Source organism: Dendrobates tinctorius, unplaced genomic scaffold (genome assembly GCF_039654945.1).
Source record: "Dendrobates tinctorius isolate UK_male_01 unplaced genomic scaffold, ASM3965494v1 ptg000011l, whole genome shotgun sequence".
NCBI lineage: Eukaryota > Metazoa > Chordata > Amphibia > Anura > Dendrobatidae > Dendrobates > Dendrobates tinctorius.
In genome coordinates this window covers 29,013,541-29,040,890 of record NW_027361679.1, presented here as the reverse complement: position 1 = coordinate 29,040,890, position 27,350 = coordinate 29,013,541, and the positions used below count along the sequence as shown (strand labels likewise).

The following is a 27,350-nucleotide window of genomic DNA, read 5'->3' as shown; positions in this document are numbered from 1 at the left end:
AGTAAAAAGTAGTTAGGAGTGTTCAAATCAAGAAAATGATAAGGGTGCCCATACTTTTGCACCGGTCAAATTTTGTTTAAATGCAGATTGCACATTTTCTGTTAGTACAATAAACCTCATTTGAATCCAGAAATATAACTGAGTCCATCAGTTATTAGATATATGAAACTGAAATACCTGTTGCAAAAACCAAAATTGTTATAAAGAAAAAAGGTTAATATTAATAGGGGTGCCCAAACTTTTACATATGACTGTATATTTTTGAGTAAAATGTAAATTGTTCTTTTAGTCTGCAAACTTCTGACAACATGTCTCCGAATTTCCAAGCAATAAATTTTGTTTTGTTTTTTTTTTGGAAAAGGAGAAATGGTCAAAATCAGCGTAGGACTGGAACACCTTGGGCCCACCAGAGAAAATCATTCTTGGGGCCCACTATGTAGCTACATAGAAATAAATACAAGACCATCAATTGTGCCGTAAAACACGCTAATATCCGGGTATAATATAAGGTAGTACACGTCTTAATTATGTAGCAGGAATTGGGGTAGCCTCCCTCATAGAATATAAAGCAGCCCCCTCATATAGTAAAATGCAGCTGCCTCATAGAATATAATGCAGCCCCCCTCATAGTGTATAATGCAGCCCCCCTCATAGTGTATAATGCAGCCCCCTCATAAAATATAATGCAGCCATCTCACAGAATATAGCCCCCTCATAGAATATAATGTAGCCCTCCATAGAATATAATGCTGCCCCCCTCATAGGGTATAATGCTGCCCCCCTCATAGAGTATAATGCTGTCCCCCTCATAGCGTATAATGCTGCCCCCCTCATAGGGTATAATGCACCCCCTCATAGTGTATAATGCTGCCCCCTCATAGGGTATAATGCTGCCCCCGCATAGGGTATAATGCTGCCCCCCGCATAGGGTATAATGCACCCCCCTCATAGGGTATAATGCTGCCCCCCCTCATAAGGTATAATGCTGCCCCCTCATACTGTATAATGCTGCCACCCTCTCAGAGGGTATAATGCTGCCCCCTCTCATAGGGTATAATGCTGCCACCCCCTCATATATAATGCTATATATATAGAGAGATAGATAGATAGTAAGATGGATAGATAGATATAGCGATAGATAGAGATATAGAGATAGATAATAGATAGACCGATATAGAGATAGACCGATATAGAGATAGACCGATAGAGAGAGATAGATATAGAGAGAGATAGATAAATCTATGGCTAGATAGATAGATAGATAGATAGATAGATAGATAGATACAGTGGGGCAAAAAAGTATTTAGTCAGTCAGCAATAGTGCAAGTTCCACCACTTAAAAAGATGAGAGGCGTCTGTAATTTACATCATAGGTAGACCTCAACTATGGGAGACAAACTGAGAAAAAAAAATCCAGAAAATCACATTGTCTGTTTTTTTTACATTTTATTTGCGTATTATGGTGGAAAATAAGTATTTGGTCAGAAACAAGCAATCAAGATTTCTGGCTCTCACAGACCTGTAACTTCTTCTTTAAGAGTCTCCTCTTTCCTCCACTCATTACCTGTAGTAATGGCACCTGTTTAAACTTGTTATCAGTATAAAAAGACACCTGTGCACACCCTCAAACAGTCTGACTCCAAACTCCACTATGGTGAAGACCAAAGAGCTGTCAAAGGACACCAGAAACAAAATTGTAGCCCTGCACCAGGCTGGGAAGACTGAATCTGCAATAGCCAACCAGCTTGGAGTGAAGAAATCAACTGTGTGAGCAATAATTAGAAAATGGAAGACATACAAGACCACTGATAATCTCCCTCGATCTGGTGCTCCACGCAAAATCCCACCCCGTGGGGTCAGAATGATCACAAGAACGGTGAGCAAAAATCCCAGAACCACGCGGGGGGACCTAGTGAATGAACTGCAGAGAGCTGGGACCAATGTAACAAGGCCTACCATAAGTAACACACTACGCCACCATGGACTCAGATCCTGCAGTGCCAGACGTGTCCCACTGCTTAAGCCTGTACATGTCCGGGCCCGTCTGAAGTTTGCTAGAGAGCATTTGGATGATCCAGAGGAGTTTTGGGAGAATGTCCTATGGTCTGATGAAACCAAACTGGAACTGTTTGGTAGAAACACAACTTGTCGTGTTTGGAGGAAAAAGAATACTGAGTTGCATCCATCAAACACCATACCTACTGTAAAGCATGGTGGTGGAAACATCATGCTTTGGGGCTGTTTCTCTGCAAAGGGGCCAGGACGACTGATCCGGGTACATGAAAGAATGAATGGGGCCATGTATCGTGAGATTTTGAGTGAAAACCTCCTTCCATCAGCAAGGGCATTGCAGATGAAACGTGGCTGGGTCTTTCAACATGACAATGATCCAAAGCACACCGCCAGGGCAACGAAGGAGTGGCTTCGTAAGAAGCATTTCAAGGTCCTGGAGTGGCCTAGCCAGTCTCCAGATCTCAACCCTATAGAAAACCTTTGGAGGGAGTTGAAAGTCCGTGTTGCCAAGCGAAAAGCCAAAAACATCACTGCTCTAGAGGAGATCTGCATGGAGGAATGGGCCAACATACCAACAACAGTGTGTGGCAACCTTGTGAAGACTTACAGAAAATGTTTGACCTCTGTCATTGCCAACAAAGGATATATCACAAAGTACTGAGATGAAATTTTGTTTCTGACCAAATACTTATTTTCCACCATAATATGCAAATAAAATGAAAAAAAAACAGACAATGTGATTTTCTGGATTTTTTTTTCTCAGTTTGTCTCCCATAGTTGAGGTCTACCTATGATGTAAATTACAGACGCCTCTCATCTTTTTAAGTGGTGGAACTTGCACTATTGCTGACTGACTAAATACTTTTTTGCCCCACTGTAGATAGATAGATAGATAGATATAGAGATAGATAGAATCATAGAATCATAGAATCGAAGAGTTGGAAGGGACCTCCTGGGCCATCTGGTCCAACCCCCCACTCAAAGCAGGATTCGCTAAATCATCCCAGTCAGATGTCTGTCCAGCCTCTGTTTGAAGACTTCCATTGAAGGAGAACTCACCACTTCTCGTGGCAGCCTGTTCCACTCATTGATCACTTTAACTGTCAAAAAGTTTTTTCTAATATCGAATCTGTGTCTCCTCCCATCCCAGTTTCATCCCATACTTTGATGCGCCACCTTTTGCTGTGATTACAGCTGCAAGTCGCTTGGGGTTTGTCTCTATCAGTTTTGTACAGAGAGACTGAAAGCTATAGAAAGATAGAACGATAAATATAGAGATAGATAGATACAGTGCCTTGCAAAATTATTCGGCCTCCTGGAACTTTTCAACCTTTTCCCAAATATCATGCTTCAAACATAAAGATACCAAATGTAAATTTTTGGTGAAGAATCAACAACAAGAGGGACACAATTGTGAAGTTGAATGAAATTTATTGGTTATTTTAAATTTTTGTGGAAATACAAAAACTGAAAAGTGGGGCCTCCAATATTATTCGGCCCCTTTAACTTAATACTTTGATGCGCCACCTTTTGCTGTGATTACAGCTGCAAGTCGCTTGGGGTTTGTCTCTATCAGTTTTGTACATCGAGAGACTGAAATTCTTGCCCATTCTTCCTTGGCAAACAGCTCGAGCTCAGTGAGGTTGGATGGAGATAGTTTGTGAACAGCAGTTTTCAGCTATTTCCACAGATACTCGATTGGATTCAGGTCTGGACTTTGACTTGGCCATTCTAAAACCTGGATACATTTATTTGTGAACCATTCCATTGTAAATTTTGCTTTATTTTTGGGATCATTGTCTTGTTGGAAGACTAATCTCCATCACAGTCTCAGGTCTTTTGCAGACTCCAACAGGTTTTCTTCAAGAATGGTCCTTTATTTGGCTCCATCCATTTTCTCATCAATTTTAGCCATCTTCCCTGTCCCTGCTGAAGAAAAGCAGGCCCAAACCATAATGCTGCCACCACCATGTTTGACAGTGGGGATGGTGTGTTCAGGGTGATGAGCTGTGTTGCCTTTACGCCAAACATATCGTTTGGCATTGTTGCCAAATAGTTTGATTTTGGTTTTATCTGACCAGAGCACCTCCCACATGTTTGGTGTGTCTCCCAGGTGGCTTGTTGCAAACTTTAAACAACACTTTTTATGGATATCTTTGAGAAATGGCTTTCTTCTTGCTACTCTTCCATAAAGGCCAGATTTGTGCAGGATACGACTATGGACAGACTGTTCCACCTCAGGTGTAGATCTCTGCAGTTCATCCAGAGTTATCATGGGCCTCTTGGCTGCATCTCTGATCAGTCTTCTCCTTGATTTAGATGAAAGTTTAGAGGGATGGCCAGGTCTTGGTAGATTTGCAGTGGTATGATACTCCTTCCATTTCAATATGATCGCTTGCACAGTGCTCCTTGGATGTTTAAAGTTTTGGAAATCATTTTGTTTCCAAATCCAGCTTTAAACTTCTCCACAACAGTATCACGGACCTGCCTGTTGTGTTCCTTGGTCTTCATGATGCTCTCTGTGCTTCAAACAGAACCCTGAGACTATCACAGAGGAGGTGCATTTATACGGAGACTTGATTACACACAGGTGGATTATATTTATCATCCTTATTCATTTAGGACAACATTTGATCATTCAGATATCCACAATGAACTTATGGAGTGAGTTTGCTGCACTGAAAGTAAAGGGGCCGAATAATATTGCACTCCCCACTTTTCAATTTTTGTATTTCCAAAAAAAGCAAAAAAACCAATAACTTTCGCTCAACTTCACAATTGTGTCCCATTTGTTGTTGATTCTTCACCAAAAATTTACATTTGGTATCTTTATGTTTGAAGCATGATATGTGGGAAAAGGTTGAAAAGTTCCAGGGGGCCGAATACTTTCACAAGGCACTGTAGATAGAGATAGATATAGATAGATAATAGACAGAGATGGATAATAAATAGATATAGAGATAGATAGATAGATAGATAGATAGATAGATAGAGATAGATATACAGATAGATAAATAGATAGATAATAGATAGAGATAGATATAGAGATAGATAGATATAGAGATAGATAGATATAAAGATATCATAGTCTATCTATATCTATTGATCTCTATCTCTATATCTATCTATATATATAAATCTATCTATATCTATCTCTATATCTATCTATCTCTAAATCTATCTATATCTATCTATCTCTATATCTATCTATCTATCTATCTATCTATCTCGATCTAAGATAGATATACAGTTGTGGCCAAAAGTATTGACACCCCTGCAATTTTGTCAGATAATACTCAGTTTCTTCCTGAAAATGATTGCAAACACAAATTCTTTGGTATTATTATCTTAATTTAATTTGTCTTAAATGAAAAAACACAAAAGAGAATGAAGCAAAAAGCAAAACATTAATCACTTCACACAATACTCCAAAAATGGGCCATACAAAAGTATTGGCACCCTCAGCCTAATACTTGGTTGCACAACCTTTAGCCAAAATAACTGCGACCAACCGCTTCCGGTAACCATCAATGAGTTTCTTACAATGCTCTGCTGAAATTTTAGACCATTCTTCTTTGGCAAACTACTCCAGGTCCCTGATATTAGAAGGGTGCCTTCTCCAAACTGCCATTTTTAGATCTCTCCACAGGTGTTCTATGGGATTCAGGTCTGGACTCATTGCGGGCCACCTTAGAAGTCTCCAGTGCTTTGTCTCAAACCATTTTCTAGTGCTTTTTGAAGTGTGTTTTGGGTCATTGTCCTGCTGGAAGACCCATGACCTCTGAGGGAGACCCAGCTTTCTCACACTGGGCCCCACGTTATGCTGCAAAATTTGTTGGTAGTCTTCAGACTTCATAATGCCATGCACACAGTCAAGCAGTCCAGTGCCAGAGGTGGAAAAGCAACCCCAAAACATCAGGGAACCTCCGCCATGTTTGACTGTAGGGACCGTGTTCTTTTCTTTGAATGCCTCTTTTTTCTCCTGTAAACTCTATGTTGATGCCTTTGCCCAAAAAGCTCTACTTTTGTCTCATATGACCTGAGAACATTCTTCCAAAACGTTTTAGGCTTTTTCAGCTAAGTTTTGGCAAACGTCAGCCTGGCTTTTTTATGTCTCGGGGTAAGAAGTAGGGTCTTTCTGGGCTCCTACCATACAGTCCCTTTTCATTCAGACGCCTACGGATAGTATGGGTTGACACTGTTGTACCCTCAGACTGCACGGCAGCTTGAACTTTGTTATGAATGGGTCACCGAGGAGGACAACAAAAAGCCAAGTCCCAGAAAACCAGACAGGTTGGTAACTATGCAGATTGCAGATCCCTGATCCTATCCACACAGCTAGAAGTAGCAGTGGAGCGTTCCTACGATGATCTAGACGTCTCGTCACCGCCGGAGGACTACATAAGCCTAAAGCAAGAAAAGGGGAAAACTAACTGCCCCAGAGCAGACCCCAAAGGAATAGACAGCCCCCACACATGTATTGACGGTGAAACAAGATGAAAACACAAACACAGGCAGGAAATTAGGCTGAGCAAACGATGGGGCCCAAACTAACTACAAAGGATAGGAAAGGAAAGACACTGTCTGCAATCTGCCAAAAACCCTGCAAAAATAATGTCTGATAACAAAATTAACCCTGAAGTCACTAGACTTCTCCCACTATATCAGCACTCTGAAATATTCTGAGACAGAGCAAAAAAGAGGCCAATCTAAAATGGGGGACTAAAAAGCAAATTGGCAAATACAGATAAATAAGAGTGGAAATTTAGTACAGCCCCAGTCGGGGCTGGCTGAACACACAAAAAAAACTGAATAGACCAACAAAATCAAGTGTGAACATTAGCAAAAACACATAGCTTTGAGAAGGCTGGAACAGAGCTGAAAACAAACCAAGACCTGAGAAGCCAGAAGCAATCACCAGCACTGACTTAGGGCATCGGCTGTCTTAAATCCAGTCTAAGATTCCTGAAGTCCAATCATCATCCTCATTATCAGGTGGTGGATCACTACTGATTAAATCAGCCTCACTACCTCCTGTTACCACCAGAGGGAGTCTGGAAGGAGAACTCACTACTGGTGGACCAGAGAAAGAACTCACAACAGAACTTGCTTGGATGTTAGTCGAGGTTCTTTATCCAACATCCGCACAATCTTGCGTTGAAATCTCTTGTCAATTTTTCTTTTCCGTCCACATCTAGGGAGGTTAGCCGCAGTGCCATGAGATGACACTGCGCACGGTAGACACAGGAACATTAAGGTCTTTGGAGATGGACTTGTAGCCTTGAGATTGCTCATGCTTCCTCACAATTTGGTTTCTCAAGTCCTCAGACAGTTCTTTGGTCTTCTCTCTTTTCTCCATGCTCAATGTGGTACACACAAGAACACAGGACAGAGGTTCAGTCAACTTTAATTCATGTCAACTGGCTGCAAGTGTGATTTAGTTATTGCCAACACTGTTAGGTGCCACAGGTAAGTTACAGGTGCTGTTAGTTAGACAAATTAGAGAAGCATCACATGATTTTTCGAACAGTGCCAATACTTTTGTCGACCCTCTTTTTTATGTTTGGTGTGGAATTATATCCAATTTGGCTTTAGGACAATTCTTTTTGTGTTTTTTCATTTAAGACAAATTAAATGAAGATAATAATACCAAAGAATTTATGTTTGCAATAATTTTCAGGAAGAAACTGAGTATTATCTGACAGAATTGCAGGGGTGTCAATACTTTTGGCCACAACTGTAGAGATAGATAGATATAGAGATATATAGAAAGATAGATATAGAGATAGATAGCTAGATAGATATAGAGATAGCTTGATAGATATAGAGATAGATAGATAGATATAGATATGAGATAGATATAGAAATAGATATAGAGATAGCTAGATATAGAGATAGATAGATATAGGTATAGATATGAGTTAGATATAGATAGATAGATATAGCTAGATAGAGATAGACATACAGACAGATAGATATAGAGATAGATAGCTATAAAGATAGATAGATATAGATATGAGATAGATATAGATAGATCGATAGCTATAGATAGAAAAAAAAATCCACAATACTCACCTCTCCTCCTCGCTCCCACGCTGATTCCAGCTGATTCCGGCGGTAGCTGTGCTTCAGTGTCAGGAGCTGCCGTCTGCCAGACATACAGCGGGTGTTCGATGGTGACGTCATCATGCACCGGCTGTGAGTTAGAATCAGAGGGACTGATGGGAGAGAGCATGATCTGACGCTCTCTCTCCCATTACAATTGAGGGCGGCGCCGTCCCTCACTTACTGCTGCATAGCGGCTGCCAGAGTTGGGGGCCCCTGGAAGGGAGCAGGGGGCCCTGGTGGTTAGCCGACTGCTGCGGCTAACACTGTCACTGACAGCCTGGACACCTGCTAAAGTGAAATGATGTTCACCCCTTTCCACGCCCATGTGGCATGGGAAGCAGTGAATATTCATTTCTCTTTAGCAGCGGGGACAGGGGTTCCAGCCTCCTGTTACCCGCTGCTCCTCTGCTGGCAGGGGCCCCCAAAACAGCTGCAGATGCCACTGGCTGGGGGTCCCAGGAGCAGCAGGGGCCCTAGGCAACTGCACCCTGTATGCCAGCACGTGCCAGGGCCCACAGAATGCCAGGGCCCACCGGAGAATCCTCTGGTTCTCCGGTGGGCCAGTCTGACCCTGGTCAAAATTAAAAAAAACAGTGCTTTCAGACCTCAAATAATGCAACAAAAACAAGTTCATAATTATTTAGAATCAACAATACTAATGTTTTAACTCAGGAAGAGTTCAGAAATCAATATTTTGTGGAATAACCATGATTTTTAAAAACAGCTTTCATACGTCTTGACATGCTTGCCACCAGTCTTTCACACTGCTTCTGATGCAAAACTTTAAGCAGTTCTTCTTTGTTTGATGGCTTTGACTATCCATCATCCTCTTGATTACTGTCCAGAGGTTTTCAATGGGGTTCAAGTCTGGAGAATGGGCTTCCCATGACAGGGTTTTGATATGGTGGTCTCTTAATTTTTGCTAGAGCTGTATTTTGCCTTATATACAAGTCATTACCATGAAAAGGAAGTTCTTTAACATATTTCCCAGGAAAATCCATTTAGGTTTTGTTTTTGTATGCTTTATTGTGAGTCTGTAATAGTGGCGTAAGGGTACCATTACACTAAGCAATGCACCAGCGATTCCGACAACGATATGGACCGCTGGTGCATCGCTAAGTGGTCGCTAGTGAGCTGCCACACAGGCAGATCTCACCAGCAACATCGCAGGGGTCTGGGGTCGCTACTTACCTGTCAGACGCGGCGATCCTGATGTCCTCCCGCCCGCGTCCACGCGTCGCTCGTCGTCACAGCAGGAAGCGCAGCATGAAGCGCCCGACGAGAAATGGTCCAGGATGTTCTCACGCGATCAGCGATAACCAGCGGGAGAGCCGGTCGCAGGTAAGTATCAGACATAGCGATATCGCTAGCGATATCGCTGCTGCGTCACAAACCAGTGGCGTTTCAGCGATATTGCTAGCGATCTCGCTGTGTGTAACGAGGGCTTAAGACTCTAACAACATCGTTCACAGCAGTGACCTCGGAGTCAGAAATGCTTCCAGTGGTCTTACCCATACTTTTTCCTTGTCATTTGAGCACTGTTCCCATCGATTTCTGCAATTTCTAGTACTTCTGCTGACCGCCGGGGATGGCCGCAGGAAAAATGCTCAAGTTTCACATAGACTTACATTGGGCTCATTGCTCAGTTCGAGCACCCAAGCATTCCAATTTGCTTGATCCGAGCAATGAGTAACAGAGTATTTTAGTGCTCGGCTATCACTAATTATTTTTGATTTTTTATATGGGACATGAGCATCGTGGATTGGGCGTTAAGGTGAGTATTTGTTGTTTTTATTTTATATTTTTTTTAGGAGACAAGGGCATCAGGGATTTAGTGTTAGGTGAGTATAATGTGTTTCTTATTTTTATTGGAATTTGCACTTAATTATTTTGCATGTTTTTTTAAGTTTGAGCACAGACGCCGGCTGCCGAGACTACTTCTCCCATTAGCAGCTCCTGCTTTCACTGTTATCAGTGACAGCAGACATAGCCTGATGAGAGTAGTCTCTCATCAGCCGGCACTGCTGATCTGCGGTAAGCTTTTTACCATGGGTCACCACTGCTGGTCACTGCATCTCTGCAGGGTCTTGCTGACATCTGACAGCATGACCACGCAGTGATAACAATTTTTTTCTTTTTTATAGTTTGAGCACAGGCACCGGCTGCCGAGAGACTACTCCCATCAGTGGCACCTGCTATCACTGTTTTCAGCGACAGCAGACATGGCCTGATTGGTGGAGTAGTCTCTTATCTGCCTGCACTTGCTGACCTGCAGTAAGCTTTTTACCACAGGTCTCTGTGGGGTCATGCTGACATCTGACAGAGTGACCCCAGAGCGTTCTGACAGCGGTAAGGTTACCGCTAATCATAACCACGGCCTGCATTTTCTCACAGCATAGAAAACACCAGCGTTTGTGATGTGTATGCATTTGTTTTTGCCTCCCATTGACTCCAATTGCATTCGGCTATATTCTGCAATTGAATCGTCGATTAAATCGACAAATATTGCAAATTTGGCAATCGTGATCCAAACCGAGTATTGAAATATTCGCAGGTCTACACTCTTGATAACATCATTTTGTGTTCATTTAGCAAAAACCAAAGCTCTTGATACTCAACTAATAGGGGTAATGCGGAAAGTCACGCCTTCTTCAATTTGCACATCTGTATGTGAACACCAGCAAGGCAGGCATCTGACTCCAAAAAAGAGTCAATAAATGGACTGTTTTTACAATTTAAGTAAACCCTTCACTCCAAGCCTGTTTTCACCTTTATGACCAGGCATAATTTTACCATTCTGACTAGTGTCATTTTATGAGGTAATTTCTCTCGAACGCTTCAATGGATCCCACTGATACTGAGAATGTTTTTTGTGACATATCATACTTCATGATTGTGGTAAAATGTATTGATTAAGATGTGTGTTTTATTTGTGAAAGAATCGGAAATCTGGGGCTCAGTAGGTAGGGGGCAATTGAAAGTGCCAAATTTGCTGAATTTCTTTTGGGAGGCGAGGAGCCCATGCACTTTTCCAGAGGCTTTGTATTACCAGTAACATGGAAGCTCCCTATATTTCCATTGACAGATGAAGACCTGGGAGGCGACTTGACTTTTTGTGAAATGAGTTGAAGCTTTCATTGGAAACATTTTACATAACATTTGGAATCATATTTATCCTGTGCTCTACTCTGAGCACTTCCATCAATATTTTCATCTAAATCTCCAAGTGACATGATGAAGGATCCAGTCACTATCATGAAGCAGTAAAGTTACTCTGGACTCTGTCTGACATATGTTCAATGATGTCCTTTTTCAGAAGTGCAAAAAAACTGACAGACTGCACTTTTATGCACTAATAAAATGGACACCACCTCCTCGCAGGTCAGAGTGTCCATAGTGCCTCCATATGCCACATTATAGTGGAATCTTCCACTGATGGTTCCATCTGAATTAAGTATTTCAAAGATTTACACAGAAACACTGGTGTAAGTGCAGGATAAATGTGAGCCAAGCCTTACTGCGATTTTTGTAATACAGAATGATCAAATTAACAGCAGGTGATGAATTAGTTTTACTAATTTAGCAATTACTGCAATACCAGATTAATATTGTTTTTTATGTGTGGCTGCTGTCACTCATAAAAAGACACATTTTCGTAAAAACTAGTTTTTGCATCACCACATTTAGATAACTATAATTTTTTCTTATTTTGACAACGTCATGTAAGGGCTTATTTTTTTGCGGCATGAGTTGATGTTTTGATTGGTACCACTTTTAGGTACGACATTTTTTGATCGCTTTCTAATCTGATTTTTGGAAGGCAAAATGAACAAAAACCAGGAAATCAAAAATAGTTTTTTTATGCAGTTCAGCATGTAGTAAAATTGATAAGGCAGCTTTATTCTTCGGGTCAATATGATTGCAGCGATACCACATTTATATTTTTTTTGTTCTCGTGCTTTTACATAATTCAAACGATTTTATAAAAATATTTTTTCATCTCTTTAGAAAGCTATAACTTTTTCATTTTTTATCTGATGGAGCTGGATTATGGCTTGTTTTTTGCAGGACAAGATGCCATTTTCATCGATACTATTACTATTTACATTGGTCTTTTTGTTCTTGCTTTATTTCACTTTTTGTTTGGCTGTAGATTCATAAAGCATCATTTTTAGCTTTTTTATTTTTTATGGTGTCCACAGAAGGGATTAACTAGTGTGACATTCCAGGCAGGTCATTCCAACTGTGGCAATACCAAATATGTGTACTTTTTTTCCCCAAAAAATATTTATGGGTGCAATATATACTGTATATATTACTATTATTCTTATCAAATATGTGTACTTTTTCCAGAGATATGTTATTTATAGGTACTATATATATATATCTATCTATCTATATATATATATATATATGCTTCTGGCGCAAAAATTTAAGCAGTTCTTCTTTGTTAGATGGCTTGTGACTATTCATCATCCTCTTGATTTCATTCCAGAGGTTTTCAATGGGGTTCAGGTCTGGAGAATGGGCTGCCCATGACAGGGTTTTAATTTTCTGGGCAATTGCATGCTGGTCAACATTTGGGAAAATTGTTGAAGTTGTTAAATTCAAATTTCAAAAAAGGCAATCATCTTTATTGGAGGGTGATGCAAATAAATGCTATACTCCGTGAGTGAATCCAGCAGGTGTTCACTTTCTATTCAGCACAGCCACCAAAGGACAAATGGAGCATTGTGCACAGGCCTTTTAAAATAGTTGTCTGGGTGTGTAATGAATGGACTTGCAAGACACTCCAGTAAAAGATATTATTTTTTGTATCCACTCATCTCTTTCTAATAGTCAAGGTTCTTGAATGGGGAATAAATTCCTATAAATATAGACTTGAAAAGTGTCACTGTCTGCTGCTGTTCAGCACTTTATGTCCAAGTCCTGGATTGTACAGAATGAAAACAGTAAGCAGGGAGTATTATGTCTGTCACCTCTTAGTCACATTCAATAATCACTTATCTTTCTGTGTTCTAAAGTCTTCAGCGTGATTTCTAAAGCAGCCACTTCTTTGCCTTTTCTGACATTAAGCTTAGTATACAGTTTCAGTTCAGCTACTATACATGTATTTTCTAATATACAGTAGACATCCTTTCTGTTTTGTTTGTTTTTTTCCATTTCTATTTCTTTTTTTACTTCGCTTAATAACATAAATTTAATTACCAAAAAGCTAGTAACTAAAAAGCTGTGTGCGGTTAGATTGTACTTATACTTTCTTTCTCCCTGACATCTCCTGCTAGAAATAATCAGTGAAATTATCGTATATAATAATAAAGTTTGGAAATAAACTACTTGCTAATGAATTCTTTATTTATGTTAAATCACAGTATTAGGTACTAATCAAATTCTAAATATATAACACACAAATGAATTTAAAATATTCATGGGGAGGAATGTCGTTTGACTAGTAAAAAAAAAGACTACAGAGAATTCTATTAAGTATAAGTATTTTTGTAAATTCAAAACAAAAAAAATCAATAGTGTATGGAAGAAAGCAACTCAATGTTTTTTTTTTTCCATTTTTGTAATGAACATACCTTCTTTAAAAAAAAAAAAAATGTTAATAGGGCAAATTTGTGTAGAACTGCTGAATCGATGCCAAAAAAAAAACTATTATTAAATTGCAAACAGAAAAACACAAGGGGTTGTCCATCCTTTTTTTAAATTATGCATGCTCTAAAATTAAAAATTAAAGTTTACTTATAGTATGAATCCCCAGCCACTCTGTGGTGTTGGCTAGATCATTGCCGAACTCGGTGTTTCCAAATTCAGATGGAAACCCATTTTAAGGTAATTTTTTATGGTTCTTTCCAATTGATTACTAGAGTCAGTTAACAGTGTCGCTAATTAGATCAATACAGAGTAGGATAATTGTTTTACATTTGATAGCTTTGAGCCTTGTAAAGAAGAGCTGCTTGAAAAATGCTCATCAACATGCCGGTCTCAGCATTGACCTGAAAATTGCCAGTTGTGTTATTTATAGCATGACATATATTTTCACACAAATTGGTCATAACCTGCATAATTAGCTATGTCAACCTTGAAAATAGCAATCCTCTGAGCATGCAGTTTTCACATGGAAGTGTTAGGTCGCTCTTTGGCACTAATCCAATACATGTAAAATTACACTTTTGATCCCATTAGCTGTGTCATTATCATACCAAAACATGGACAAACTGCTAAAATTAGACATTGCTTTTGCTAAAAAGGGAAGGATCTTTAATTCCTGGCAGAAAAAATGTCAAAGCCTTTCACATAGTAAGTACTTTGAAGTTTACGACAAACTGACCTGCTAAAACACGCAGAATAGTATGAATATTTGAAGGGCTTACGCCTGTCTTCCCATAAAGGTTTGCAGTCACAATACTTGACTGTGGACTTCTGAATCCTGACATTGTGCAGTGTCAGGATTTACCGATATTGCTAGTGAGAGCTGGCGGTCACTTGGCTGCAAAAATGCGGTTTGCATGGCTTCTCTCAATACAAGTGAACTGAGAGAAGCCAAGTGATATGAGAGAAGCCAAGGACATCTAATTGGCCCACGTCGGACAGTGCCTTTAAGTATCTTTTTTGTTTTACTGAAACTAAATTTTAGAGTTTTTGAATATTCTGAAATTCTGTGATATATAGAATACATCAAATGCTATCTTTATTTACAACTCATTTCCTTCTCTTTCTCTTTAAGGATAACCATGAATGAAAAAATGGACATCAATGTATCTTTGCTATGGACTCCTAAGAAAACCATCAACAGGATGCAGGCTTATACAGAAGAAAACATAACTTACGTAGATTATTATCTTCACCGGCCCTCTGTGGCGGCGGTGTTCATTATCTCATACTTACTCATCTTTATCTTATGCATGGTAGGCAATGGAGTGGTGTGCTTCATTGTTCTCAGTAGCAAGCATATGAGAACTATTACTAATCTCTTCATCCTGAATCTTGCGGTCAGTGATTTGCTGGTTGGAATCTTCTGTATGCCTACAACTTTGCTAGATAACATCATCGCAGGTATGACCAATGCTTTCTGTTACTGATGTATTACATAATGTTATACATACACAAAAAGATTATTAAAGGAATAGTTAATAAAAAAAAAACACCAAAATCAAATTATAAAATATATATATTTTCAAATCGGGTCAGCAATGTGCATGAAATTTATTGACAAATGACAATCTAATAAGAAATGTAATGACATACACACAGTTAAACTTGGTGTGTATTTCCCCTGTTATTTTACTGTGTCTCTGGGGGATGCACTTCATCTTTTCTTAAAACTTGATGCTCAATCAAAATAGATTGAAGCAGACTGAACCTGCCAATTTATGGGGTCTAATGTAGTAGTGTGTCCCTCTTGCTAGATGATGGCGCTGGATAGAAGTATCCAGAAGTTTGAATTTAAACTTCTCATTCCTTTCGTCTCAGAAAAAATAATTTATTTTTTTGTAATCTGACTTTGGCTTTGGATTTACATAAGCCGATGACAATTATTAAAAAAATATCAATTGGCTACATGATTCAACCAATGAGCATCACATTTTCTGTAATACCTCTGTGTGCATAGAGTGTCAATCTCAGTAGTGCATGTCCTATTTACACAATGATTTTTCAAACTTAAAAATAATTTCAAACAACGAGCTAGTCTTTTGCTCCTTCATTGAGTAATTGCCAACTAACTTACACTGATTATAATGAAAGGAGTGTACAAATATTACATCGAGAGTGTGGCTCGCATATATAATGATCCAGAATTAATAGCTACAATTTTATTTTTAAATTTTGTAGGCTTTGGTGATTAACTGGAATCGGTCAGCAGGTTTTCGCTATGTAATTTGAAGACAGCAAGAGATAGGGGCTAAAACACATTTTGACGATGTGACAATTACTTACAATGAAGGTTTTAACACTAGGACATTATCATTGCCAGAACTGGTTCTCACATGAGCCCTGGTCTGACTACACTCCCACCTCTGACAAGTAGTTCAATGTTCATAGATATTGTACACTGGGATTTGTAATGTCAGTGGGGTTAGCTTCCTCAGCTCTGCTATATACAACTAAAAACTCTGTTGGTTTAATGGGTGCAGGAATTGTGATACATCATTTGAATCAGAGTCTCTTTTACTATATTATGTTGCTTTCGGATGAGGTAGCAAAAACCTGTTGATAGGATTATTAGCACCAATTTTTACAACTAGTCCAATGACAACGTTGGTTTGGAGCTATAATACTTTATTTCATTGATTACATGTGAACAATAAAGGCTCTATGGAGTAAATCAGTCAGTTACATTTATAGCATGTTAATCAATAACCAAGAAGTCAATGCAATTAATCCAATACAGCAATTATTAAAGCAATCTTATCTACAATGGAAATTACAACTTCAGGCTTTCATGAGTCAACATTGACAGTGAGGAAGAGGCAGCTGGAGATAGCTGGTGTTGTTAGTCAAAAAGAGAGGATGAGAAGATGGGTGTCATCAGCACAAAGATTATAATTAAATCTCCACCTGCTGATTAAAGGAAGAAGTGTAAACTGAGAAAAGAAAGTGAAGATGCAGAAAATATACAGCGCCATTCGTTGTTTGAAAACTATTATGATACTCAAAATCCAGCTCTAAAAGTGATTAAGTGTTCTTGTCTATCAGAATTGAAATGCTGAATAGAATACAATGATATCATGAATTTCTTCACTTGGAGCAAGACAATTCTATACTGACTGTCCTTTATTATTAGCCCTAAAGTGGCCACAATTGATGAATGTTATCCAAACCAACTGGCTAACCAAGCTGATGTTTATTGTGGTGACCAGTGTCTCCCTAACGACAGAGTAAAGAAAAGTCTGGCATATTGGATATCAACATGCCTGATCCTTTTTTACTTACTGAGAAAAACGCAGAGTATCTAGCAGAGGATTGTTCTTTAATCTCTACTATGAAAACATTTTCATCCGGCAGACATCTAAATTATATTATAGGAACAGCAATTATTATGGTTTAAGGACCCTGTAAACATTAGATGAAAATAGGCTTATGATTTTTCATTGGAAAACTGAATGATCATTTGTTCAAATACATCACTGGCTAGATCGGCTAATATTATAATAGTGCTTTGAGTGACTACAATTTTTTTTTAGTTGGTCATTGGTCAAGAGAATTCTTCATTTCGTCAAATCAGCCAATTCATTAATTATGGTCAAAATCAACCATTTAATTCCAGTTTTATCCTATGTGTATGCGCTACTCTATGTTTCTTAGAGCCCATTTTGAAAAAGTAGCCTGATATGGAATTGAGAATTCCATAAATGCCGCATAACTTTCCACCAGATGTTCCACAGACACTGAATGACTTAACCGTTTCTCCTAGTAGAATGAAGGTCACAGTGCAAAGCTTTTAGGAAAGACTTAGAATTTTAAAAGGAAAAAGAGAACATTAGAGATGAGCAGATCGATCCACAGTGGATCGAATTCAAGTTGAATTTCCTGAACTTCTCAGTTTCACACAAATTCGAATATTTTGAGATTCAATTCACGTCTCGGAAAAAAAAACTTGCCTGGCACCATTTTCTACACTGCTGAAGCAAAGAGAAGGTCATTTTGCATTGCCCTATGGTCCTCTGCATGATGCCCTGCAGCTATAACATCTCGCGAATTATCACACCTTGTACCATGGTAGTCAGTCTTTTTTCATCTCCAGTGTCACTGAGAATTGTTTAAGGTCTTATGATCAGCAACATCCTTTCTTTCTCATGGTTAGTAGTAAAGTAAAGAAAAGCGTAAGCTATTACAGAAACTGCCTGTGTTTTCTTACAATGTGACTATGGGATTAGTAATGAATAGGTGTCTTATTGATGCCTCTCCATTACTAATCTAAACTTGGGGCTTGATGCCACCGGACAATACAAAGGTGACATCAACCCCCCAACTGTCACCCCGCTACAGGGCCCCTTACCAGCCTGAGAATTCTAGCCTCCAGCTGTGTGCTTTAGCAGGGCTAGTTGTCAAAAATGTGGGACCCCATGCTGTTTTTTAAATTATTTAAATAATTATAAAAAACAGCATGGGGACCCCTCTATTCTTGATAAATAGCTTTGCTGAAGCTGACAGCTGAGGGTTGCTGCCCCCAGCTGTGAGTTTTGCCTGGCTGGTTAGCAAAAATACAGGTGAACCCATGCCATTTTTTTTTTAATTATTTATTTATAGCGCAGAAGCAGCTGATGAATACTCCCATCTGCCGCTCCTGCTCCCACTGTAATTAGCATCAGCAGGTGTCAGATGATGTGATCAGTAGTCCCATCAGCTGACACCAGTGACCGGAGGTAAATTTTATACCTCTGATTACAGCTGAGTGCTCATGCTGTCTTTTGACAGTGTGGAACCGTGGCTCTCTTACCGGCGGGGATGATGTCACTGCCGATCAGAAGCGGTGTTTGCTTCGCTGTCATGCACATGACAGCATGGCAAACACTGGATGTTCGGGCCCCCCAATTCAAGTGAATGGGTTCGGGTTTGGGTTCTGTTCTGTTACCCAAACCTGAACTTTTTGTAACTGGCCGAACCCGAACATCCAGGAGTCCACCCATCTCTCCTCGTGCAGTCTGTGATCTATTAGTATACCCAAGTCTTTTTAACATGTGCTGTTGCTTAGTTCTATTCCTCCCATTCTGTAGATGTAATTTTCATTTTTCTTTCCAGATGTAGAATCTTGCATTTCTCCATATAAAATAACATTTTATTAGTTGCTGCCTATTTTTCATTGTATCTATACCCTTCTGAATCCTTTCTCTGTCTTCTTTACTGTTTGCTATCCCTCCTTGCTTTGCATCATCTGCAAATTTGATCAGTTTACCTTCAGTTCCCTTAACTAGATCATTTATAAAATTGTTGAACAATACTGGGGCCAGGACAGAGCCTTGTGATACCCCACTCAAAATACTCTTCCTATTGGATGTGCAACCATTTATTATCACTCTTTTGAGTATGATCACTTAGCCAGTTATGTATTTATCTAACTGTAGCCTTGTCAATCCCATACTTGGTCATTTCTTCAATAAGGATAGTATGAGATACTTTATCAAATGCTTTGCTGAAGTTGATATATACTATATCATCAGTGATTTCATCATAGAAGGAAATTAGATTAGTTTGGCCTGACTTGTTTGCTACAAACCCATGCTGTTATCCAAGTACATATATACATGTTGTTTAATAATTTATTCAAAGATCTGTCCTGGCATAGAAGCATGCAATTTCCTTGCTCCATCTTCTTTCCTTTTTTGAAAATAGGGACAACATTTGTCAGTCTCCAGTCTTCTGGGACTTCTCCTGTTCTCCAGGATTTTTCAAAGATTCTGGTTAGTGATACTGAAATTTTCTCTGCTATCACTTTCAGTACCTTAGGATATCCAAGAAGTATCATTTCTCTTTCAGTATCTTAGGATGTTACTCATCTGGACCAGGAGATTTAAATTAATTTAAATTAGCTAAGTGTTCCTTCACCATCTCTCTGTTTATAGATAGTGTGGATTCATTTATTCCTTCGATGAAACCACGAAGATCAGTTGATGTTACAATTGCTTTCTAAGAGAACACAGATGCAAAATAGAATTTAAAAGTTCACTTCTCAGCATCATTTTTGACAACTTAACCCTTTTTACCCTGTAAAAATCCTTTTTTTTGCTTTTGACATACCCCAAAAATCCTTTTTTATTGTTTTTGGTCTCCCGTGCAAGTCTCACTTCATTACTGGCTTTAGCTTTTCTAACAATTGTCCTGCATTTTCTACAGACAGCATTCTATTTTTCTTTAGATATGCTTCCCCTCTTTCCATTTAATATACATTTTTTTTTCCTTTTTAACAAGTGATTAAATTCTACGTTCATCCATCTTGGTCTGTTTAAATACTTGCAATTCTTCCTTCTTTTCAGGATCGTTACCAAATGTGCAGTGAGAATTTCATTTAGCAAAATCTCCCATCGTTCTTGGACATTTCTGTCGTTTAGAACATCCATCCATTGGACTTTTACTGCCCTCTTTCTGAGTCCATTAGTATCTGCCTTTCTGAAGTCCAACCTTAAAGTCTCAGTCCTTGCTGGTTTTCCTCCTCTCTCTGTGAAGAAATACATTTTCCTAACACACAATGCAACACCTCCGCCCCTCTTATCAATCCTATTTATAATAAATAAGATGTAGCTTTCAAGGTTATTATTCCAATCATGTGTATCATCCCATCAAGTTTCAGTGATGCCTATGATATCATATCCCTCTTCCTGTGCTAGCAACTTCAATTCTCATTGTTTTCTCCCCATGCTCTGTGCATTTGTACAGACAGATTTTAGTTTGAAGTCGGTTTCTCTTGCTTCTCTATTTTCATAGAGAATTTGTTATTTTTGTTCTTTATCTCCTCTTCCAATAGCAGGGTTATCAAAAGAATTAATTGCCTGTATATTTTTTCCTGGCCATATATTTCTCATCCCATGTTGCTCTAGTTTAAAGCACTTCTGATGAATGTAGCAAGATGTCTATCAAATAAGTGTTTTCCTGTTTTTGTAAGATGCAACCCATGTCTAGCAAGTAGTCTGTCACAAAGGTAATTCAACTCAATATTCAAGAAACTCAAAATGCTGCTCATGGCACCATAGTTGTAGCAAATTTTTCACCTGTAGAATCCTGTTCAATCTCTTTGATCCATGTGCATCCACTGGGAGGATAGATGAGAAGACGACCTGCGTTCCCAGTTCCTTGACTTTCCGGCCTCAGTCTACAAAGTCTCTGCATATAGTTTCCAGGTCTTTTTTTGCTGTGTTATTTAATCCTATGTGTATTAGTAGACTTGAGAAGTCATCTGTAGCCCTAAAGTGTCTTGATACTCAAGCAGACACATCTTTGATTTGAACATCAGGAAGACAGCACATTTCCTGTGAGGTAATGTCTGGTAGGCAGATAGCAGCTTCTTTTCCTTTCAGTAGGAAATCCCTCATGACCACCACTCTCCTTTTCTTCTTCACTACAGCGCTACTTTTTCTCCCTTCAAGAGGCTTCTGATTTGTTCCTGGGTTGTTTGATGTACATCTTCATACTTGTCCTGCAAGAGAGTTTAGTAGCAGTTTTTCAGCACTATGGGTGCTGACTGCATCCTCATCCTCCTGCTTCTCTGGATCACTTGCTTCCATTTCTCTTCTTCTGCCAGTACATTGAAATGTGCTTCTCTTTGAACATTCAAAATAGTTTTTTCTACTCTGTCATTAGCTTCTGCAGAAGCACTTCTCTTGCAACATTCTGAAGAGATTCTTCTACTCTGTCAAGGAAATCCTCATCTTCTTCGATGATCTTCAGTGTAGCTTTTCTCTCCAGAAGACTTTGCGCCTTTTCCTCTAGCAGAGTCACAAGTTTGCATTTCTAGCAAGTACTGTAAAGTTTGCCTTTTCCTCAGGCTAGTCTGTAAACATATAGCAAACATTGCACCACACCATATGGGTAATCTCCTCCATGTGAAACAAAATGAATTTCTGTGGAATCGCCATAAAGATTTGACGATTTCCTCCAAGCAGCTTGATCCAGCTGCACCCAAAGATCCTCAGACTCGTTTCAACTGTTCACTCTGCCTAGACTGCACCAGGAATATGCAAATTATCTCCCATGAGCTTCAATTCCTGGTTTTTACAATTTTCCCCAAGCAGCTCAATTCAGCTACACCCAAAGATCCTCAGACTCGAGGCAACTTTTCACTTTTTCCCAGACAGCACCAGGAACATGCAATTTATTTCCTTCAACCTTTTATTCCTTGTTATTTTGTTGGACTGGTTGAAGGGTACCATGTTAAGTAGAGCATCTGAGGTGCCAGAGCAACAGAAACCCCGTTAAGCGACTAAATTTTACAAACTACACATCTTAATTAATTCATCTATGGGTGAATTGATCATATTGACACCACAGGTGGATCACAGAATTGTACAACATTGGGCAGTGAAGAAAAAATAATTAAATTTTTACCACCAAAATTGAGTTTTTGCCCCAGATTTTACATTTTTTACACTGGGAAATGGGTAAAAATGGGACCAAAATTTGTTCCCCAATTTCTGCTAAATTTGGGAATAACCCATATGTGGCTGTACAGTATTGCTTAGGTGAGGCTCGGGAGGGACGAAATGTTCTTTTCTTCCTGGAGCACGCATTTTGCTAGAATAGTTTGTGGACTCCATATACAGAACCCTTAAGTGCTAGAAGAACAGAATCCCCATCAAGTGATCCCATTTTGGAAATTATTCCTCTTTGATAATTTATCTACAGGTGTAGTGAAAATTTTGACTCCTTGGGTGTTTTCCAGATACAAGCAGAAGTGGATATTGCTGAGTTAAAATTGCAAACTACAATTGTTGTGCCCAGTGTGTTGTAGTGCCCAGTACGCTGTGGTACTCAGTATGTTGTGGTGGCCAGCTCCTGTTCCTTGAGACGTGCAACTGTAAATTAGGTGGACTGTCATAAATACCAGTCATGTGGTTGCTAAATGTGGTATAGGCACACTGTGGGTCTCAGAAGGGAGGGGGCATTCGGATTCGTAAGTGCAGAAATTGCTGAATTTCTTTTTGGGGTGGAGAGCTATAGCACTTTTCCATAGACTTTGTACTACTAATATTATGGAAGCCCCTATATTTCCATTAACATATGACACAGTTGAGTGGAAACTTGCTTTTTTTGTGGATTGAGTTGAAGCTTTTGTTCGGGACATTTTACATAATTTTTGGGATTACATTTATCCGGCGTTCTACCATGATCACTTAAATCTCGTTTTCCATCTAAATCTCTGAGTGACGTGATTCAGCTGAAACCCCGATGGATCAATTTTTATATAATTCAGTAGCAGAGTTACTCTGGACTCCATCTGGCCTCTGCTCAGCTGTGTCCTTCTTTTTAGAAATGTACATAACTGTGGCAGATTGCGCTTTTATGCACGCCTGAAAAAACAGACACCACCGGATCATAACTGGCCAGACAGCGCCCACTGTGCCTCCATTTGCCTCATTGTAGAGTACCTTCCATCAGGGGTTCCATCTGAAAAAACATATATCAGAGATTTACATGGAAATTCTGGTGCAAACACTCAGCAACACTGAACCCAGTATAAATGTGAGGGGAGACTTACTGTGATCTTTGAAAAGCAGAATGAACAAATCAACAGCAGGTGAGGAATTGGTTTTATTTGTTTTTTTGCGCCATTTCTCATGCAGTATAAGCGATTAGACAACTTAATTCTTCTGGTGCCTGTGATTATAGCAATATCAAATTTATATCACATTTTTATGTTTGGCTGCTGTCAGACACTAAAATATGCTTTTTATCGTAAGTTTTTGCATCACCATATTTTGATAGCTAGAATTTTTCCATATTTCAGCTGACTCAGTCATATGACATCTTGTTTTTCGTGAGACTAGTTGACATTTTAATTGGTACCGTTTTTGGGCACATGACATTTTCGATCGCTTTCTATTTCGATTTTTGGGTGACAGAATAAACAAACCCAGCAATTCAGTAATTATTTTTTGGAGTTTTATTTAAGCCATTCCACGTGTGGTAAAATTCATAAGGCTACATAATTCTTCGGGTCAGTACGATTACAGCGATACCACATTTTTTATGTTTTTGAGCTTTTTCATAATAAAACTATTTTAAAGAAAAAAATTATTACTTTTGCATCACTTTATTCTGAGAGCTATAACTTTTTTTTATTTTTCCACTGATGGAGCTGTATTGTAGTTTGTTTTTGTGGGACAAGATGAGGTTTGCAGAGATACCATTTTTATTTACATTGGTAATTTTGATAACATGCTAGCACATGGGCATTGCTGCAGAGTTTCAGCTCATATAGAGCTGATACTAGCATTTTATTGCAGCTGCGATCAGCATGAGCATTTTACGATCATGGCACCATATATATATATATATATATATACAGCAATTTGCAGGAACGCTGCTCCCGTGGTGCCTTATATATATATATATATATATATATATATATACACAGCGCATGTTGGGAAGGAGTCAATACCACTTGTAGAAATGATGTTAATTAGGCAAAGTACTACATTTACATGAATCAGGCAATCTAAAGTTTAATATTACCACCTTTTTAAAAAAAAATACGGTAATGATTTTTATGCTAGTATTCATGTTAAAAGGGTTGTCCCACAATCCCATCTTATGAACTATCATATACACAGAAGTTATGTCGCTTATCCATGTTATGTAAATAAAAGCTTATAACCTGACATTAAATTCATTCATTGGTTGTATAAATTATTCTTTTGAAAGCTGAAACCCTCCGAAATGTGGTTTAGGTTAAGCAAATAAATTGGCATCAATGCAGAAATATTGATCATTTAATGGACACAGAATGGTCAGATTTTGGCAAGACAAAAGTTTTGTCAGCCACAGAAGTAATGTGATATTTAAACAAATAATTAACTTAAAATACAAATATATGTTGCATAACATTGGTGAATGAAGTTGTGGTACTATTAGAGTCGTATTTAATATTTTGTGTGACTTCCATGAGCTTGAAGGACTGCATCCATGCGGTTCAACAATGATTCATACAATTTCTTAATGAAGAATAGCAATGAATGCAGTCTTACATGCCTCCCAGAGTTCATCTAGATTCTTTGGTTTTGTCTTCCAAGCTTCCTCTATCATCCTACCCCAAACATGCTCAATGATGTTCATGTCTGGTGACTGGGCTGGCCTGTTCTTGAGCAACTTGATCTTTTTTTCCTGGAGGAACTTTGTTGTAGAGAAGGATGTATGAGATGGAGCACCATCCTGCTGCTGAATTTGACCCCTTTTATGATTTGGAATATAAGAGGTAGCTAATACTTCTTGATATTTTAGGCTATTGATATTGCCTTCCACCTTGCAAATGTTTCGCACACCCCCATGCTGAATGTAACCCCAGACCATGATCTTTCCACCACCAAATTTAACTGTTTTCTGGGTGTATTTTGGATCCATACGGGCTCCAGTAGGTCTCCTGCAGTATTTACGGCGGCTGTGGTGTAATTCTACTGAAGATTCATCAGAGGAATCCGCCTTCTGCCACTTTTCCAGTGTCCATCTGTTTAGCAGGCTGTGGGAATTTGCAAATGCCACACGGTTTTTTATTTGTTTAGTGCTGGCTTCTGTGCACTGATTCGACCATGGAGGCCATTACGAGACAGAATCCTACAAACTGTTCTAGTTGACACAGGGACTTGAGGTGACCAGGCCTGTTGGAGCTCTGCTGAAGTGGAAGAGGGGCTTGCTTTCGATTTTCTAACCAACAAACATTCCTCCTGAGCAGTTGTCTTGCGGGGTCTGCCGAACCTGGGCTTGTCAAACACATCTCCAGTCTCTTCAAATCTTTTTTTAATTCTTTGTACTTGACACTGAGACACATTAAAGGTGCCAGTCACCTCTGCAGTGGCTCTGGTCTTCAGCGTCTTGATAATCCAGGCTTTGGTCGCAGGGTGGATTTTTGGCATGTTGTCAGAGCTTAAGTTGCAGCTCAAGTGAAGATCTGGGGTGCTGGGTTTCTTTTTATACAAACCCACAAATTAACCAATCATTTACTGAGCACAGGTGAGGATGTAAACTAGGATTGGGTGCATTATATGACCGCGCAACAAAACTTTTGTCTTGCCAAAATCTGACCATTCTGTGTCCATTAAATGATCAATATTTCTGCATTGATGCCAATTTATTTTCTTAACCTAAACCACATTTCGGAGGGTTTCAGCTTTCAGAAGAATAATTTATACAACCAATGGATGAATTTAACGTCAGGTTATAAGCTTTTATTTACATAACATGGATAAGCGACATAACTTCTGTCAGGGAGTGTATGTATCAAGCTGTTTAATAACAATCTTTATTGTTTTATATCACCTTGTATCAACACAAAGTGTTTTCAAAGCATTTAATGAAAATGGAAACAATAATACAAATTCTAGCTTTATTAAAATGTTATTTACATTCTTTGAAATAATAGGCTTGAAGTTTTAGTGCAAAATGTTTATTATGAAAAAGTCCTTAACCCTGTAATGCATGTGTGAATCTCACCTCATATATGTGTCTGATTTTCAGTTGAAAATTTAATCTGCAGTAATAGCCCAAAGCATTAGTGTCATTTTTTCTGTCTTCCAAGGTTGGCCTTTTGGAAATACAATATGTAAAATGAGTGGAATGGTTCAAGGAATTTCTGTTTCTGCCTCTGTTTTCACATTGGTGGCGATAGCTGTAGACAGGTGAGTTATTTTCAAATCAACATCTATAAATCTCTATGACAGGTGTCTTAAATTTTTCTTTACTTGTTACATTTAAGAAATTCATGTAAAATGCACAAAAAAGACAATTATATTGTATAATCCTGTTTGGTCAATTTTTTTTAAGGAAAGCCTGAAAATGCATGTTAAAAATATATAACTACATTTATTTAGACTCTAAAGAGCTGTTTTTGGATGATACAGTATTAAAGTGAATTTGTCAGCAGATTTTTGCTATGTAAGGCTAGTTTCACATTGGCGCTTTTTTGCGCAGCGCATCGTGCGCAAGAAAAACGCATGAAAAACGCAAGCAACGCTGCGGTTTTTTTTTACGGCAAGCGAACGCTGATGCGTTAAAAAACCGCAGCGTTGCTTGCGTTTTTCATGCGTTTTTGGCTTGCGCATGCGTTTTTCACGCGCATGCATTTTTAGGTGTGATATTTCAAAAACTGTTTTTAACAAACAAGAGAGAGTTCACCAATGGGACAAATGGGACAACAGTGGGAGTGTCTTTATATAGACCTTGTACAGCAGAATTCCTCACATTTTGCTGCTTTGCCAGTGGATATGATGGATATGCGTATGGATAATTTCCATTTCAAGCTTGATCTTGACATCGCGATGTCTCAGGCGTATGCCTTTGCTTGCCAGCGGGAGAGGGAGAGACACCAGAGATGGCAGCGGCGTCGCTTTTGGAGGCATCCGATAATAGAAGTCCGGGAAAGCAGTGGAGCGTATCACACGCTGTACACCGAGCTCCAGGTCAACCCGCAGAAATTTGGAGACTATATCCGGATGTCCCAGGAGAGCTTCATGGACTTGCTGGGAATGGTTGAAGGTATCATCCGGAGATGGGACACTCAGCTTCGGCGTGCCATTCCTCCA

The 27,350-nt window shown here is 39.0% G+C and overlaps 1 protein-coding gene across 1 annotated transcript in view; it reads left to right on the top strand.

Moving 5' to 3' along the window:
- Positions 1 to 27,350, top strand: part of NPFFR2 (neuropeptide FF receptor 2) — a 311,043-nt gene that overhangs the window by 215,111 nt on the left and 68,582 nt on the right. The window contains exons 2-3 of the mRNA XM_073590523.1: positions 14,852 to 15,180; positions 26,348 to 26,447. Coding sequence (XP_073446624.1) covers positions 14,859 to 15,180; positions 26,348 to 26,447 — 422 coding nt within the window. The 5' untranslated portion in view covers positions 14,852 to 14,858. The remainder of the gene's footprint in view (positions 1 to 14,851; positions 15,181 to 26,347; positions 26,448 to 27,350) is intronic.